We start from the raw sequence: 18,245 nt of genomic DNA, 5'->3' as shown, positions 1-18,245 counted from the left end.
ATGTAGGAAAAACATCTTTTTAAGTTGAAATGGTCTGTTAATAATTTCATAACACGTTCTAGTTTTGGACTCAATGTTGGGACTTGACCTGAGACTTTCCAAGTTCTGGACATGAGACTTGTATAAAGTTTGTCAACACAGTTTAATGTAGAATAATATTTTTGCATGAAAACATAACTTTACAGAGAAAAGACTGCTATAAAAATTCAGAAAGTTTCATGGAATTTTTGCCACTGTTGTGAAAAGCTGTATTCTGTCAAGGACACATTTGCAGGCAGTGCCAAATTCTTTATAGGAAAGTCTGTCCACTTGGAGACCATCTTGGCAGTCTCCATGGGCAGTTATTTCCACTTCTACAACACCAGGCTCCTATCTCTTTGAAATAAAAGAGACCTTTAAACCCAAAATTGAAAGCCACTGTGGTGTTTTTAAAAACACATTTGAGCATTGGCTCCAGTAAAACACATGCACAAAAATGTTTTCTATGGTTATGGCTAGTGTGCATGCACACATCTTCATAAGAACAAAGAGCTTTTTCCCATCTGTGTCTGAACGAGGGAGCTGACTGGCACTTTTATTCAAGGGTGAGCCATTCTTTTCCAAACAGATGTCATGCTGAACTTTAAAAGATTTCCCACTCTTTGTTAAACCCCTGAAATGTCTCCTCCTTTATAAAACACCTGGCAGAGCACAGATAGGTCAATTACAAATCAGTGCAAAAATCACAAAAAGTGGAATCAATGTGCTTACAGTTCCAACAACCTTTCTCAGACATGGAAGAACACTGCAACCCTTTGTGTTTCCTGCCAAAGAGCGGAAAGCAATGCTGTACATCTGTCACTGAAAAAATATTCGGTTTAATCTTTGGCAGGCTGAAAATAGAGAGTAGGCCAGAGAAAGACAATAGCATGGAGACCACCATCCACAGCCAAAGAGAAACTCACAGAGAAATGTAAGAAAGTAGTCTTCGGTGCCTACTCTGAGCCAGTTCCTCAACTTTATTAAAAACGTTTCTCAGTGCACTGGAGATTACAGCTGGAGACGGGAATACCACAGAGGGATCATCAGCAGATAAAAATGGAGTGAGTTTGAGAGAGAAATAGAGAAAGAAAAAAGACTCTCTGTGTCAGGATCAATTCATTGCTGCATGCAGAATGTACTGTGCTTCCCTACTGTATCTGGTGACTAATCTGTTCTCATGCTTTTTAGGGGGAGCTTGTAGGAACTTGACTGAGGTATGTGTGTGTTTGTGTGTGTGTTTGTGTGCATCCTTGAGCTACAGAAGAGGCTAAGTTACTCAGCTCTCTCCCTGGAGTGGGTTTCTCATTGTTGGGGAGGGAGAGGATAATGATCGCCCTCGAGAACCTTCCGGCATTTGTCTGAGAGCTCTGAGAACAGCTTTGCTCCCTTAAACATGTAACTCTCCTGTTTTGTGATACACATTCTCTCTGTACCATACAAAAGCAAACAAGAGCTTTGAAAGAAGCATGAGGAAGTGTTAGCCTTAGCTGTAGGTAAACAGAATATAGCCAAGTGTTTGCTGACACCTGCTCATCCTTTCTTCTGAAATGAAGGACGAAAAAAGGAGATTTGTTCTATTTTGTTGCAATAACAACCTCAGCTCTTTAGGAAAGGCTTTTCATTGGTGTTGGATAATTATTTCTGGAGCACAAATGTCACTCCAGCTCATCCCAGTGCTATTGGAAAGAGCTCAGTCACTAAAAAGAAGGCAGTTCCAGTGCTGAGGTTACTTTATACCCTTCTAGCAGACATTTTGCACTAGGCATAGTGACCCTCATGTGCAGCTACTCCAGAACATCCCATTCCAACTTATACACTTCTGTGAAGGCTCTTCATGCTGTGCGTGCATAACTGAACGTGAGTTTCCACAGGGGGTGCACCTTATAGTAGCAGAAATCAATAAGTTCCTCTTCTGTATAATTTCACACAAGGCATTTAATGACCTTAAGAAAGCTTTGGGAATATAAACAGAGCAGGAACACATGGGTCTAGGGCCACCAAGCCTAATGCTAAGTGTAGGCTAAAGGGGTATAAACCCCCCAGAATTTAAGCCAATAAACTGGGCTCAGGGTTGGCAATCCTATTGTTCTAAAACACATATAACTTTTTTAACAGATTTTTTTACTTAGTAAATTTCCTTTTTTTCCCATTTTCTTTTTACAGAAAAATCTTCAGGTCTGTAGAAAACAACAGCTTGATGCTCTCCTGGCTCTCAAGAAGGTGGTTATCTGATAGTGAAGGTTACCATCAGCCTATCAGGCCTTTAAATGCATGGTTAAGAGGGTTTCTCTGTTAATCTTTAGTTAAACCATAGTTCGGTAAAATCTTTATTCACTTATTTTCATCAGATTTTTTCCCCCATTCTGCTTTTACTGACATGCAATCAATCTAACAATTCCCTTCCCAGATTACAAAACAAATCAGCCAGGCAAAAAATTAGAATCTGCAGACAGTCTAAACTCAAATGCCCACTGCAGCCCAAAATGACAGAGTGCACCCCCAGCTCCCCTAAATATCTATATATACCCAGCACAGTATAATCATGTGGCTGGCTGCGGAAAAACACCACTTCATCCTAAAACTGCTACCTATCTTTTAGGTTACATATAGTGCAGGGTATCTGCAAAACCTGCATTTGGGTGACACTCCCTCACAGCTCATGCTATTCACAGTGGATGTTTTATAACTGTGTAATGTTTGTGGCTAACTCTGTAAGATTTTTTTCAAGGCATCAGTTATTTATTCTCACATCTGTGGACTCTAGACCTGCAACTACACAGACAACATGTATTACAGGGTCATATAACCAGAATAAGCTATCCAACTGTTTCTGAGAAGAACAGAGCAGCAAAATACAGCTTCATATGAGTCTAAGATGGCCATGCCCAAGGGCATGAGTCAGCCTGTGTAGTATAGAGCTCCCAGTACTGGGCTGTGGAGCAGCAGAACTGTGTTCTCTGGAGTAATGGAGCTCCATACACTAATTTTGGGAAAAGTTGGAGTGATATGTATATGATCCAGAACTAACAAACATCAGTAATTGAGCTCATTAATATTCTGGCTGAATGCCATCAAATCACGCCCAAGGGTCAGCAATGTGTTTCTAATGGATTTGAAGCAGAGGCCATTGCTCTAAGACTGCAAGGGAAGCTCAGCTTCCCCTAAAATGTCAAAAAATAAGTGATCAAATATATACTGTTGTGTGTACATGTCGGTGAATAAATATGCACTACAACGCGATTAACTTTTGTTCAGAATCAGCTTCTTATCACTGGTAAAGACGCGGCCTTCCTCTCAATCATTCCCACGGCTTCACAGTGCTTTAGACGGTGTGGACGCTGAGCGTCCACAGAGTTCAATAGCGAGGCAGCGAAGTGCAGCGAAACGAGACGAGTGATTGGATAAATGCTGGGCTTTGTCCTGCCCATCGGACGCTGCATGATGATTGGATGATCTGTCTGAGGCTGAATCCCTTTTTGATTGACAGTGAAATGAGCAAATCAGCAATCCTTTGGTGTAGAGATCCGTGGGAGCATTACATTTTCATTCTGTTCTGCGTTGAACCGGAGACTTTCTTAAACCTCTTAGCGGCATTTTCTTTGTTAAAAACGACTAGCGACAAATCGAGCTTCTATTTCTGGTGGGGTTTTTTTGTAGCTGCTTGGACTTCTATCGCAGTTTCTGTCCAGCGGGTGCTGCTGAGCCCCTCCACCGTCACAAAGCACTCACAGGCGGACACACTTCACATGGGCCAAGGCCGTTTAAGCAGCCTAGCTCTGCTGGCCATTGAGAGGACACTAGTCAAGTCCCTGGAAAAGACGCCTTGTTGGTACGACAGGGTCACAGATCATTTTCTTGAAAAGGAACGGAGGGTAGAATTTACGTATAAATAAACCGACACATTTTATGATGTAGGCCGAAATTGAGCTTCCCCTCTTTGAAAGACCAGCATCCGCCACTGATTTGAAGGTATATGACAATTGCATTATATATTAACAATCACAGTATTTTTACTGCTAGGAAAAATTATCTTCGTCTAGGATTAGTTCATTTGCTCCAATTATTCTCTCCATTTATTTTTCAAATTTTGCAATGTTCATCACAAATATCAAATCATCCCAAAAGTGTTCTGTACCCACCACTTAATAACCACTTTTTTTGCCCAGTACAGAATATTATATACAAGAAAACAACATACATAAGGCTTTTAGTATGTTTTGTTCATTCCCTCTATGCTCAAATGTTTGTTCTTTCCCATCTTTTCTGCTGAGGTTAAGTTTCAAATAAATAATTTCCTGTGAAATCTTCTCATTTCTGTGAGGATCCGAAGGCATTCAGTCTCGAAAGCACTAGTGATGTCAAAAACAGATCCAGGGGTCACTCTTACTCATCCCAAGTATTGGATTGTACTCCATCACCTTACAGAATGCAGTCCCACTGCTACAAATCCAAAAGCTGGGGAGTTCTCAAGCCCTCTGACCCACACCTGACCCCAGGTCCAGCGATCTTAGATCATGTGCAGTTGCTTCAATGCTACCTAACTTGTTTCAATGATGTTAAAACAAATGCAGTATGTGAGCATGTGAATATCGGTGTACACCTTAAAATTCATTTCATAATTATACGGGGTTTCTCCAAACTTTTGTGCATACGCCATACTATGTCTGTGTTTGTCGACGTGGTTTTCACTTACAGAGAGGAGGATCTGAAATCCGCTGTGTAGCACTTCAATATACTGATATTCCAGCAGGCAGCCCATCACCGAGACGTAGGAGTGCGTGTCCGCATTTCTCATTCCGCTAGGGGGCATCTCACGCCTCACACACCCTGGACCATGCTCACTCCACCACGAGTGGTGAGCCGAGATGTTAAAAGTCAAGAGGTCGCTGTCCTAAAGGAAAATGGAGAGAGAGGAATCATCATCACCATTGGAGAGACGTCAATATTCCTGACAGGAGCTACACAACACTGGAACATGGTAATGCAGCACATACATAATTTAACAACAGCGATTGTGCTGACGGAGAAAATCATGTTCCACTACACACACACACACACACACACACACACACACACATATTCACACTCACAAGCAATATAACATGTAAAAAATTGCTCCAGCTCTAGAACTGATTTAGTTTTGGGGCAGATTTAATGAGAATCTGTGAAACAGCATGTTGTGAAAATGCAGACATTTAATTTGAATTCAGGAGGAGAATTTGAATTCAGTTTCAATGGCTGTGTGAGTTTATTTCGTCCTGAGTTTGTAGAAAAGTGCCAAATTACTCAGTAATATCTGCAGTGGGATTATACTTTTAATCAAACCACCAGAACTGCTGTAACAGACTCTGTAGTAAGGCCTGTGCCGTGGGTGCATTACAGCGCTTTAATAACATCATTCATATTGCTGGCAGGGTTGAATAGAGCTTGTCAATCCAGAGCATTCAGGAAGATGAATACAGACTCCTAAAGACCATCGTACTTACACTTCTGGCCTCACACTGGCTATTACAATGCTGGTCAGTTGTTACTCTCATCATCATCATCATAAACATAAATGTAACTTGTGAGAACATATATCACTATATACACACTGTTCAGAAAAACAGCTAAGAAAAGTAATGTGAGTGTGTGTTGTCAGAGAAGAGGTCGATAGAGACTGCTTTGTCTGATGGCATAATTAATCATGACTGTGGTGTGACGGACAGCTGCAGCTTGCAACCACGCATGAGAGGACCACCTAACCATAACACCTCAATCAATATGAGACAGAGAGAGAGAGAGAGAGAGAGAGAGAGACCCTTACAAACTGTTGTACCAGACATTACGCAGATTGTATCCTGCTAGCACCCTAGTACGAAGCCTGGGTAATCTTCGAGAGAGCCCCAGTGTGAACAGGGCTGGTAATGTTTTGGGAAATCACAGTGAATTCATGCCGTGCTTCCTGCACACGCTACAGACTCTGCTCGTGCCTAAACCGCATGGAACATTTCCAGCTCTAAGTACCCATCTGACACAGAAAATCTCTGGCTGTATGATATATGTGTGAAAAGGCTACTCCAGATTGCCGAAACCGGTCTGATTCTCTGGACATTTTCCGGATTGCATATGCATTAATGGCTCTAGAGCAAGAGAGAGTGGGGGTGGGGCTCCAAAAGCAATTAACCTATCCCAGCTCTTTTCATTTTCTTTTTTTTTTACTTACTCTCACTAGGGTTACAGCACATTAGGCTTAAATCCCATTCATCCTAATGAGACGTGTGCAGGAAATGTCTTGTTGTCAATAGAGTTATTTTTTAAGGACATGATTTACAGACTAAGCAGAAGTTAGCCACGATTTCCTTCATGTCCTTGTCGTATAATAGCTGTAAAACTGGAAAAAACAGTTAATAGTTTTCCCCATTAATCTGGGGATCTGCAGCCCACCAACCCACAAAACTAAAACAACAGTCATATTGTTTTTTGATGTCGTGTGGAGATGTTAGAATTGAAACATCCCCTCATCTTAGTATCTCCAGTCACTGCATCACACTCACATTTTTGGCGCGCACAAAGAAGAGGTTAGAGTGCATAAAACAGAGAACTGAGAGAACCAAGTGAAGATGGCACAAATGAGAGTGAAAAAGAAGAAAACAGAGCAAAAACAGAACATAAAAGTGAAATCAAGGACTTCTGTGTGCCTCTCATGACTCTGCTGCTTGTGTCTGTGTGTGGCTCAGTGTCAGATAAAGGACCATGCTGTGAAACTGAAAGGGTTGTTTGGATGGGGGGGGGGGGGGGTGGGGCGCTGTTGGGGCAGTGCTGTGTTGTTTGATCCTTGTGGTGTTTAGACAGAAGCATGTCACAAATGACAAAAAGCCCCTGAATTTAAAACAACTCTCTGTGAAGCTTTTAGTCATTTTCATTTTAATCTCTTTATTCTGCAAAATACAATCAGAACAACACATTTTATCCCATGTTTTCAGATTAGGCATCTAACATCTGACTGGGTTGTTTTAATTCACAGTTTGTGGGTCCCCAAATGAATGTGCTAATGCACTCAAAACGTGTGTATTTATATATATATATGGTAGGTGGTTGGATACTTAAAACTGTCCCTAGGTGTGAGTGAATGTGTGGGTGTGTCGCCCTGCAAAGGAATGGCGCCCCCTTCAGGATGTGAATGAACAAGACCAATATATTTTGAAATTAGGAATTAGAACTACATTTTCTCATCAGGTATGAATAAGATTTCTGACAATGTTTTAAAGCTTGTACCACCTGGTAACAGCTGCTATGAACAAATGCATTTTGGGAGGGATCATGGGTAGTTTACTTACATCAGCGATAACACAGACTCCTAATATCAGTGCCTTTACCTTGTAGCTCTATTCATTTTCTGACTGCCATCCCATAGCAATTCATTCACAGGATAATGTGATATTTATGGGGGCTATCTAATGAGGACACACCCTCAGAATCAGCTTTGGAACATTTCTGCACAGTGTAAGTGATTTTGGAATCACACTATTCATTTTTCTCATGGAGAACATACGCTTTGACCCAGAGATTCTATTGGACCTGAGGCCTGTGGTGATAGGTCAATTCAAATGTCAGGAAAGTGTTTTAAGGAAGAGGATTATTTCCTGCCATTTGAAGGGTCAAGGGGGCAGTTCTGTAGCAGCCGTTTGTGGACCCTCACCCAGGATTGCGCAGTGTCATTTGGAGGAGCACTGGCAGAGCTATGTCATTTCAGGGGTGAAGGTAGCATAGCTGAACGATGGGGTGCAGAGAGAGAGAGAGCAGCTGGCAGGGGCCAGACTGAAGCATTAATCCAACAGATGGACAAACACACACTGCTCACACAGCTACATATGGAGAGCTGAGGGAGAGACGGCTAATGGAGGACACGCGCACACACACACACACACACAGCCACCAAAAGGAGGAGGGGGGTCAGTGCTGTTACACCAGCTCATTAGCATAAAGGCAGGCATACACACACACACACACCGGCATAAACACAGACACTCAAATGCACAAAGAGCCAGACATGCAGACACACCAACAAACACCAGCTAAAGCAGATGCACTCTAAACAGCAATTTATTACTCATAATGAATATTCATTAATATGCACTTAAGCATGAATTTAGAACTCTATTGACTCAGTCCAGATTGAGGAGGGGCACAAAGTGGGGATGTTTGCATGTGTATGTGTGTGTTTTCACATTTTCAGGACAAAAAAAACAACAACAAAAAACAAAACAAAACAAACAAAAAAAAACAGACCAGAGAAAGCAGAGACAACCTGCAATAACAGGCAATACGGGCTGTCCGGAATAAAAGGAATACTCAAATATTTCATGTATAATATATATTTATTCATTATCTGTAAGCGCTTATCCAGTTCAGGGTCGCAGTGGGTCCAGAGACTACTTGGAATCATTGGGCGCAAGGCGGGAATACATCCTGAAGGTGGCGCCAGTCCTTCACAGGGCAACACACACACTCATTCACGGACATTTTTGAGTCGCAAATCCACCTACCAACGTGTGTTTTTGGACTGTGGGAGGAAACCGGAGGAAACCCACGTAGACACTGGGAGAACACACCACACTCCTCACAGACAGTGACCTGGACTAGGACTTGAACCCACAACCTTCAGGTCCCAAAATATTTCTAAGCTGCTAACGTACAACAATCAACCTTAACTTTATGACCAACTCCTTGTTTCTACACTCACTGTCCATTCTCTCAGCTCCACCAACCATTCCGGAGCAATCTGTAGTTCTACAATCACAGAGTGTAGTCAATCTGTTGCTCTGCATACCTTTTGCCCCTTTCATCCTGCCTCCTTTATCTGTCTTTTCTCTTTGATTTCTGGCTTTGCTTTCATCCTCCTTGCTTTCTTTCTTGCTTTTTTTTCTTCCCATATGCAGTGTTTTGCCTGCTTTGCATTTATCCCCACACCGCCAACCCAATATACTGTTACTCTTCAGATCCCCTTCCCACACACACACACAGGGGTCAAATACTTGTTGTATTGGTTTTATTGCATAACAGATTTTTGTCAAATGTATTAACCTTAGTAAATGAAGAAAAGCAAGGATATTGTACGTCCTACGTCATTATTAAACATTTTCATAAATATAATTTAAAAAATGTAATAAAAACAATAAAGACAGATCATGAAATATAAAGAGAAAAAGAAATACGATTCTCTTTGTATCCATCTATCAGTCTACACTTACTGGGCTTATGTTTGTTAAAACATGGACTTGATTTTTTTTCTCTGTTTTGTACCAATGTTTTATTGCGAATTTCACACTGAGTTCAATGATTTAAACAGTTCCCACATGTTCGCTTTTGGCCATGTTTGCTGGTGGCTGGTGGAAAGAAGTGCAGTCGTTGCTCTAAGAGGTGCCATGTGACTGAAATAGCTCGCATCTGGAAACCCTGTTCTATAAAATGTTTTATTGAAGAAAAACTGAGGTTTCCATATTTGTAGCTTCTTCATACTAAATTAAAAAAGGAAGTACCATTATATATTTGATATATATTATACAGGGCGGCACGGTGGTGCAGCAGGTAGTGTCGCAGTCACACAGCTCCAGGGGCCTGGAGGTTGTGGGTTCGAGTCCCGCTCCAGGTGACTGTCTGTGAGGAGTTGTTGTGTTCTCCCAGTGTCTACGTGGGTTTCCTCCGGGTGACTTTTTGTGAGGAGTGTGGTGTGATCTACGTGGGTTTCCTCCGGGTGACTGTCTGTGAGGAGTTTGGTGTGTTCTCCCCGTGTCCGCGTGGGTTTCCTCCGGGTGCTCCGGTTTCCTCCCACTGTCCAAAAACACACGTTGGTAGGTGGATTGGCCACTCAAAAGTGTCCATAGGTGTGAATGTATGTGTGTGTGTGTGTCTGTCTGTGTTGCCTTGTGAAGGACTGGCGCCCCCTTCAGAGTGTATTCCCGCCTTGCGCCCAATGATTCCTGGTAGGCTCTGGACTCACCGCGACCCTGAACTGGATAAGGGTTACAGATAATGGATGAATGAATTTTTACCAATATATTGTAGGGTCAGATATATCAGATATACTGAATTATCAGATTTAAGAAATTGTAAAAAGACATTGGTGACAGCCCTAAGCACCTGATCAATTCAATCCAAGCATCTGAACATTAAAGGCACGTCTCAGTAAAATAATAGAAATAAAGTGCAGTAAAAGCTTCAGCAAAAATATGTTCCCTGCTAAATTATTTTCACTTTGAAAATCAACACAACATGCAATCAGAGAAGGTGTGTACATATTAGTTGATTGCGTTCCATTACTGAGTAGGTTTAGCGCATTCAGTCGAATGAATGGAGAAGCTGACAATTGAGGCTAGGAATTACAGTGAGCCTCCAGTTCACACTCTTCACACAGAGCTCTGTATGCATTTCCACGACCTGTCAGCACATGCAGAAAGCAGAGCGTGCCTGGTTTATGGATGACGGAGGGATGGAGTGGCAGGGAGAAAGCTTAACGTCAGCTTTTCTTTCTCAGAAAAAAACACCTGAGGGGCCTTTCCTTAAATTCAATTCCACACTCCGAGGCAAAATCTGCGGTTTTATTCAGCTTTTATTTTGGGCATTCAGACTCAACCCAGGACTATAATAAAAAAATGCACACATACTCATTCGCTGAGCCACAAGCACATTTACAAGCTCTGTTAGCAATATAAACAGTCGTGTTTGCCTGTAAACATGGGCTATTAAAACTGCTAATGGTCAGAAATGGAGGGCAGATGGGTGTTAATGTTGAAGTTCAGAGGTTGTAGTTTCAGTGCAGTCAACAAATTGCAGGGATGACCAATATGGTTATGTTACCATTACCATAGCAAATGGCATCAGAATTTTCCTCGGAAAGCAAACCCTTTGCTGCAGTAACAGCTTATACTCTTCTGGGAAAGCTTCACACTAGATTTATATTTCTGTGAAGATTTGGTGACATTTAGCCATGAGAACATTAGTGAGGTCAGGAACAGATATTGGAAGACTAGTTCAGAACCACAGACTCCATCACTACAGGGAGTGCACTTCTCTGGAACACATCTCAACGCTGGGGGCTTTATACCCCACTAGCTAACATTTGCATTAAGCATGTTGTTTCAAAGGGACATCTCCTGTCATGTGTTTCTACAAAAATTATACAAGCTAAATGTCTGCATCAATAATGAGTACACAGTACACACAGTTGTACTTTCATGTACATTTACAGTAGGTTTCCTAACAAAAGGTACAGCTGATGCATGCCTTTTGTATGAGGTAGAGAGTGCAGAGGATGTTATGACTATAAAGAATATGTAAACAGTAGCTGCAGTACACTGTACAATAACTGGCTGCTGATCATTCATTCATTATCTGTAAGCGCTTATCCAGTTCAGGGTCGCGGTGGGTCCAGAGCCTACCTGGAATCATTGGGCACAAGGCAGGAATACACCCTGGAGGGGGCACCAGTCCTTCACAGGGCAACACAGACACACACACATTCACTCAGTTTTGAGTTGCCAATCCACCTACCAACGTGTGTTTTTGGACTGTGGGAGGAAACCGGAGCACCTGGAGGAAACCCATGCTGATACGGGGAGAACACATCAACTCCTCGCCGACAGTCACCTGGAGCAGGAATTGAACCCACAACCTCCGGGGCCCTGGAGCTGTGTGACTGCAACACTACCTGCTGTGCCACTGTGCCGCTCAGCCTGATCATTATGTCATTAAATTAATAAAACAAGATAATTTTCATTCATTTGTTCATTCATTTATTGCTTGTAAGCGCTTATCCAGTTCATGGTCGCAATGGGTCTGGAGCCTACTTGGAATCACAGGGCGCAATGCGGGAACACACCCTGAAGGGGGCGCCAGTCTCAAGAACACACTCACACATTTATTACATACACTCACACATTCACTCACACCTATGGACATGTTTTAAGAAGCCCATCCAACTACCAACCTGCGTTTTTGGACTGTGGGAGGAAACCTGAGCACCCGGAGGAAACCCATGCAGACACAAGGAGAACACACCAAACTCAGTCACCTTGAGCGGGACTTGAACAGACAACCTCAGGACCCTGGAGCTGTGTGACTGCAACACTGTACCACCGTGCCGCCCTTCACGTATTTTATTTTATATTAAATATTTAATATCTACAACAATCAAATGAATCAAAACACTTACTCTTTTGCTAGTCATGCTTTTTTCTTCTCCAACTTGCTCACAATTGTCATTATCTTTATTTAAGTGGTGATTTTTGAAACTCACTCTTTGCAGTCCAAATCTGTAGCCTTACTTATTGTATTACTTATTTTAGATGAAGGAGATTACAAATGTCAGAATATATCAGAATATTTTCCAAAGATTCGTATCCAGGATCTCTCATTATCTAAAATCATCTCATCATTTAAATAAATATGTCTCAGGAGCACTATTATAGCCTGCCAAACCCAGGTGCCCCCAAATGGAAAGATGATTAAAAAATCCACATGGTTTTTGAATCAAAATGAACAAGGCGACATGGAGTTTGTTTTAGGTCTGAAACAGTAAAAAGTTTAGATCCGTACCTTGGAAAGGCCCCCTACTTCCAGATAGAAACAGATGAGGAAGACGTTCCAGGCCACCCACAAGGCCGTCCACACAGCATACTGCAAAATATATCATACAAACTTAGACTCTCACAAGCTGATTACATATTAATACACTGTACATTCTCACATATGTCTACATTATAATGTACAAAATTGGGAAAACGTGATTTGTAGCACAAAACTTCTTGGAGCAGCAGTTTTCAAACTATGGCACTGAAAGAAAGATCTCAGCTGTAGTCATTTACCTCTGCTTTTGACTTTAGCCTTTGTTTGCTGTGGTGCGGCTAAATGCTACTAAGAAAAATAAATTTGAGCAAACCGTTCTCAAAGGTCATTTCTCCAGTACGTGCCAGTTCATAAGAGCTGTGGAGAAACCCTAGAATATAAACAAGGTTGCGATTAGACATGGTCCTTGTTGGTTAAGTGAAAACAATAGCGGGGAAAGCACACTGGCCTTTACAATCCACAAAAAGCAGTTTGACCACTGTTGCTTTCTTGGTCTTTTAAGTAACTGAATTCCATATGTATCAGGCTGGTCATGTGTTGGTGGCTCAGTAATGCAGATTCTTAAGGCAATTACCATGAAGAAAATGGTACTGTGCTTTTAAAATAATTAGCAAACCTGCTTTTTGCCTTAAAACAGAATCATTTGGCACGCTTCCTTTTCATTCTCTTGCAATTCTCACAGTACAGCCATATGGGCCATTCAGGTTATAATTTACATTCAAATTAGTCCCTGTGATAAACAGGTGATATTTAATGTGGCTATGTCTGCAGCACTAAGGAAATAGAGATATTGGTCTTATTCTGCCTCCTGCAGATAGCAGAATTATTAACCGAGCATTAAAGAAGACAAGAATGCAGCACTGGTACATAACATAATGGCGATTTGTGCTGAAAAGCGCAAATAGCCAAAGAATAAAAGATCTTTGAAAAATTGACCATTGTGAAAAGCTTGATTCGCAGTCACTGTGGATGAATACTCTTTCTGAAAATGTTTTAAATGTGTGCCAAAGTGGTCTTTGAAAGTGACTTCAGAAGAAACGGTCTTTAGATAGCTCCTTCTCTCACATTCTTATTTCATAAAACTGAGTTGAACTCAGGTCCTCATATAAAAACCACAATGACATAACCATTACCATTACCATTATAGTAACTAAATGACAAACGTCCACTGTGCTGAACAGATAAATTCACAGCTGTGATTGAGTGAAAAGAGCTGTAGGTTTCAAATGACAGTAAAGTGCAGCCTGTGGCAAAATGACTTCCACCTTTCAGTAAGATGACCTAAGATTAAGCTAATGCCCTGTTGGGAGAGGCTGAACTCTAGACACTGTGATTCATGCACTAAGTCATAATTATAGGTGAGTAATACACTGCTAGATGGATGGGGAGGTAAATAGAGAGATGCTGACATGCCAAGGCAAAACTCTCTGTGGATTCCCAGGAGTATCCCCGCTCACAAACTACACGTCACTTCACTGCAGGCTCATGTTCTGTGCCTACACTAATTCTTGCCCTGGTATTTTCTCTTAACATCTTTTCCTTCTAGTATACAATTTCCAAACTTTAAATAATTAAATAACTTGTAAATTACTTCAGTGCAGGACATTCACACACAAACATTATCAGATCTCTTGTACCAAATGTGCTCCTTCATAGTAACTGTATCAAGGCTGAACAAATTCCCATTTAATAATGCTTGAAAATGCTATACTACTGAGCTCACTATGTTGTTGTAGCTGATCAACATTTGTCAGTTTGACAATTAACTGACAAGCTAAAGGTAGCTTGATAACATGCTAACGACTGTTTAACTATATGCAAAAACTACACTCTCATCACATGGTAAAAGTGTGTACAATGAATTTAAAGAAATTGAGTGAAATGTTTGTACATTGTAAGAATAATTGGAGAAATGGTGGTTACAAATTAAGAAATGATGCGTAAAAATTGCAATTATCTCCCTCTATGGCTCATTCAATCCATTTGATGCACTTGGACTAAAGCGTTGTCAGTGTAGTCATTCATAATATATATTTCTACAAATGTCCTATTTCTATACATTTCTACAAAAGAGATGAGTCTTCTACAAATGTGCCTCAGAGTGTAATACCTAAAAATAACCTACTCATTTTCATTAAATCTAAGGTCAAACCTGTAAATATCCAGTAGGCTTTGGAGTGCTGTGGGTATTAGGCTTGAGTAAAGAGCCAGGGTGAGTCGGATTTTAATCATTTAATTAATAGTAATGAGAGACAAATTCTAGAGATTAAAATGCCAAAAAATGTGCTGGGACTACACGGATCAGTTTTGAGCTTTGGAAGGTGGAGATGTGAAGGTTATGTGTCAGGGTTCATTACCACTCTTGAGTACTACTCTTAAGTTTTTTTCCTTAAATCCTTCCATCTACTCCCCTCGCTGAATTAATGACTAGCAAATCTGCATAGACTGAAAAGACTTTTTCACTGAACGAAATGTTTTCTAATGAGAATCGTTCAAAAAAAGTGTAAAGGATGCCGACTGTCTTCATTTTAAAAAACAATAAACAAAAAAAAAAGAACAAACTACACTCTTTCTATCCTAACAGATTTTGTTCTAACTAAAAATGTGTGCAATTTAAGGAAAGATAGAGAACATTAGCATCGTGGTACAAACAGCACCTGTCACCCTGAGTCAAAAAGGGTAGGTAGCAATTCTAAATGATAAACTTCAACCTGTTGTGCCGAGGTGTGATTTTAGGTGCAGTGGAAACTTTACATCAGGACAAATGTATTTCCTTAAAACACTGATTCTATAATTTGCTTTGATTCCTTGAGTTGTAGCAGTGATAATATATTTTAAGAATTTCAAGTAGAAGGCTCAGAGTATATGTGCGCCATTCTGTATAAAATCGATCGAAAACAAAAATAAAAGCAAACTAAAAAAAAAAACACAGATAAATCCACATTAAAACCTGTGTAAAAAGTAGTGCTGTTGGTTGGTTAATGTCACGCACTTGTCCTGTCTTGTCTGTTTTCCCCGCCATGTGCTCTTGCACATGGCTCTGATTGTTATTGTTTATGTCTCCGCCCTAGTCCCACCTTTGTTCCTCCTCCTCATCCATGTCTCATTTGTAATCCTGCCCCCTCATTATCTGTTTCAGGTGTCCCTTTTCTGTGTTGTATATTTAACTTCCTTTGCGTAACTCCTCCTTTACTGGACACTCCACATTCGCTTGTCTGTCTCTGGGCTGTTTGTCTTGTCTGTTCCTCATCCTCCTCCCTATCAAGTCGGTTTGTGTCTCTCTAGTTTGTTTCTCTGGTCTGTTAGTGTTTCCTTTCCTGTGCTTTGTGTACTTTTGTGTTTTCTGTCTGTAGTCTATTAGTTCTCTCTGTTCAGGTCTCTGTATAAACTCTTTGTCAAGGTTTGTCTCTTTAGCTTTCTCTGTCTGTCTAGTTCCCTCGGTTTAGGTTTAGTCCAGGGGTATCAAACCAGATCCACGGAGGGCCATGCAGAAGCCACATCTCATCTCTGTTTTTAATCATTGGATCTAATCAATAGATCTTGACTTTCAGTAGTGTGGGGCTTTTGCGTGGTTGGAAAGAACACCTGCACCCACGCGGCCCTCCGTGGATTTGGTTTGAGACCCCTGGTTTAGTCTGTGTCTGTCTCTTTAGTCTAGGTCTCTGTTTAAGTCTCCCTGTCTAGGTCTTCCTTTGTCTAAGTAAGCTGTTGTCATCCAAGTCTGTCTGTCTTTGTTTTGTTATCTTTTGTTTAAATAAAAGTCTGTGTTATTAGCAAGTGTGTCCGCCTCTGTCAGTCTGCACCACGTTCCTGACAGTTAAATAAAAATAAACTTTTTTTTCTGAAATTAATCCCAATTAATCACACTGACCCTTCTTAAGACTGAAACTTGGAAATGTTTAAGTAATTACAAGAATCAAGGTAACAAAATGGAATTATATTAATTAGTATTGTCTATTGATTAAAAAATATAATCAATTAAAATGCCGGTACTTCCTAGAATTTTTTTGGAGAGAGATAAATGTTTAGGGTGATGTGCATGACACAGAATAGAGGAAATTGTTCTCATTTACTTTATTATAATATCCCAGTGCAGTCTGATTTGCAGTCTAGAATTTCTTAATTTGATGAGTAAAATTTTCAGGGAGAACTTTAGCATCAGTGTAGCTTGTGGCTCAAACACAGAGGGAAAAAGCATCTTAGGAGAGGAAAGAGGAGTTGTGTGTGTGTGTGTGTGAGAGAGAGAGAGAGACACTGATGAAAATTAATCCAAATTTCAGAATAAATACAATGTAATCTACCTTCTGAACTCAACTGTAGGGACCTTGTGTTTACATTGAAAAAGGAAGGAAGTTAGAGGTAGCTGTGGCCAAATTTGGTAAATGGTTCATTTAAAAGTAAATGTTAAATTCCTCTGTACGTTAACATGTTCATTTTGAAAGCACTGGTAATAAAAAAGCACACTGATACTCACCACTATTATGTAGCGAGGGCGGTACTGGATGGTGCCAAAAAGGCCCAGGATAACAACAATGATGTGGAAGAAGTTGGCCAAGATGGGCGCCCACTGGTAACCCAGGAAATCAAATACCTGCCTTTCAAGAGCCACCATCTGAGAAAGAAATAAAGAGATATTTCAGATTTAACAAGTGAAACAGGCCAGTGTCAGCAGAAACCTCTGTGCAACATGCACAAAGATGAAGGGCCAGAAACAGAAACTGTCCAAAAGTTCTTATGTTCTGTGTAAAAATAGCGCTGTCAGATACCAGACCAGTTTTGCTGAGGCAGGTGGTGAAAAGACAACAAATCAAATTCTACAAAGACGTAGGACCAGGACACAAGTCTGTACATTTCACAATCCTACTGTGACATGCTTTTAAACAAAGAAACAACTGCCGACAATAGTGCAACTCATAAAATTTCACCTGTTTACAGCACATCAGCTCCCTGCTGTGGTGCTTGTCACTACATGTGCATCAAGCATTTGGCGCCTTTCATCATGTGAGACTGCATTTGCATAAAACTTGATTAACATAGCGGCCCTTTGTACTCAAAGAGGCATGGTGCCTCTTTCTTATTCTCCTCCTACTCCTCCTCCTCCTCCTCCTGTGGGAAAGGGGCAAGAGGGTGGTCCAATGAGAATTTGGCAAGTGTGTGACAGCCAAAGAGATGAAAAAGAGTGATGGTGTGTGATGATGGATTGGGGGGGATTTGGTAGGGGGGCTGCATCAAAAGGAATTTCCTTGGCCCATATTAATGATGAACAAACATCACCTCTAGGCTAATGAAACAGAGTTTGGACATACTATACAACAAGGATGGGTTAGTCATAATTATTTCAGTGATGAATGAATCTAGCAGGGTATAATTTACAAGGAATATGTAGAGTAAAATTTGTAAAATATAATTGGTAGATATTGGGCACTGGGCAGCCCTGCTCCTTTTAAATGTGCCAGATACAGATTCATTGCCAATCTGAATAAACACACAACACCACTTCACTACTCCTAATATTAATGAAGCATAAGCTTTTCTCTGCCCAATGCTATAAATGTAGGACGCTACATAAGACATCAATTGATTACGTCTTTTATATACTTTTTGGATATTGTTAGATA

At 40.8% G+C, this 18,245-nt stretch overlaps 1 protein-coding gene across 3 annotated transcripts in view; it reads right to left on the bottom strand.

Moving 5' to 3' along the window:
* Positions 1 to 18,245, bottom strand: part of nkain4 (sodium/potassium transporting ATPase interacting 4) — a 72,246-nt gene that overhangs the window by 28,648 nt on the left and 25,353 nt on the right. For 2 of the 3 annotated variants that reach the window (XM_066670946.1, XM_066670947.1), the window contains exons 2-4: positions 17,102 to 17,239; positions 12,598 to 12,678; positions 4,715 to 4,912 (exon numbers count right to left, since the gene is read on the bottom strand). In XM_066670946.1, the coding sequence (XP_066527043.1) occupies positions 4,715 to 4,912; positions 12,598 to 12,678; positions 17,102 to 17,239 (417 nt within the window). The remainder of the gene's footprint in view (positions 1 to 4,714; positions 4,913 to 12,597; positions 12,679 to 17,101; positions 17,240 to 18,245) is intronic. The other variant, XM_066670948.1, reaches the window with a different exon arrangement.

Source organism: Hoplias malabaricus, chromosome 5 (genome assembly GCF_029633855.1).
Source record: "Hoplias malabaricus isolate fHopMal1 chromosome 5, fHopMal1.hap1, whole genome shotgun sequence".
NCBI lineage: Eukaryota > Metazoa > Chordata > Actinopteri > Characiformes > Erythrinidae > Hoplias > Hoplias malabaricus.
Note: the sequence above shows the minus strand (reverse complement) of the source record. Positions and strands in the feature narration are given on the sequence as shown.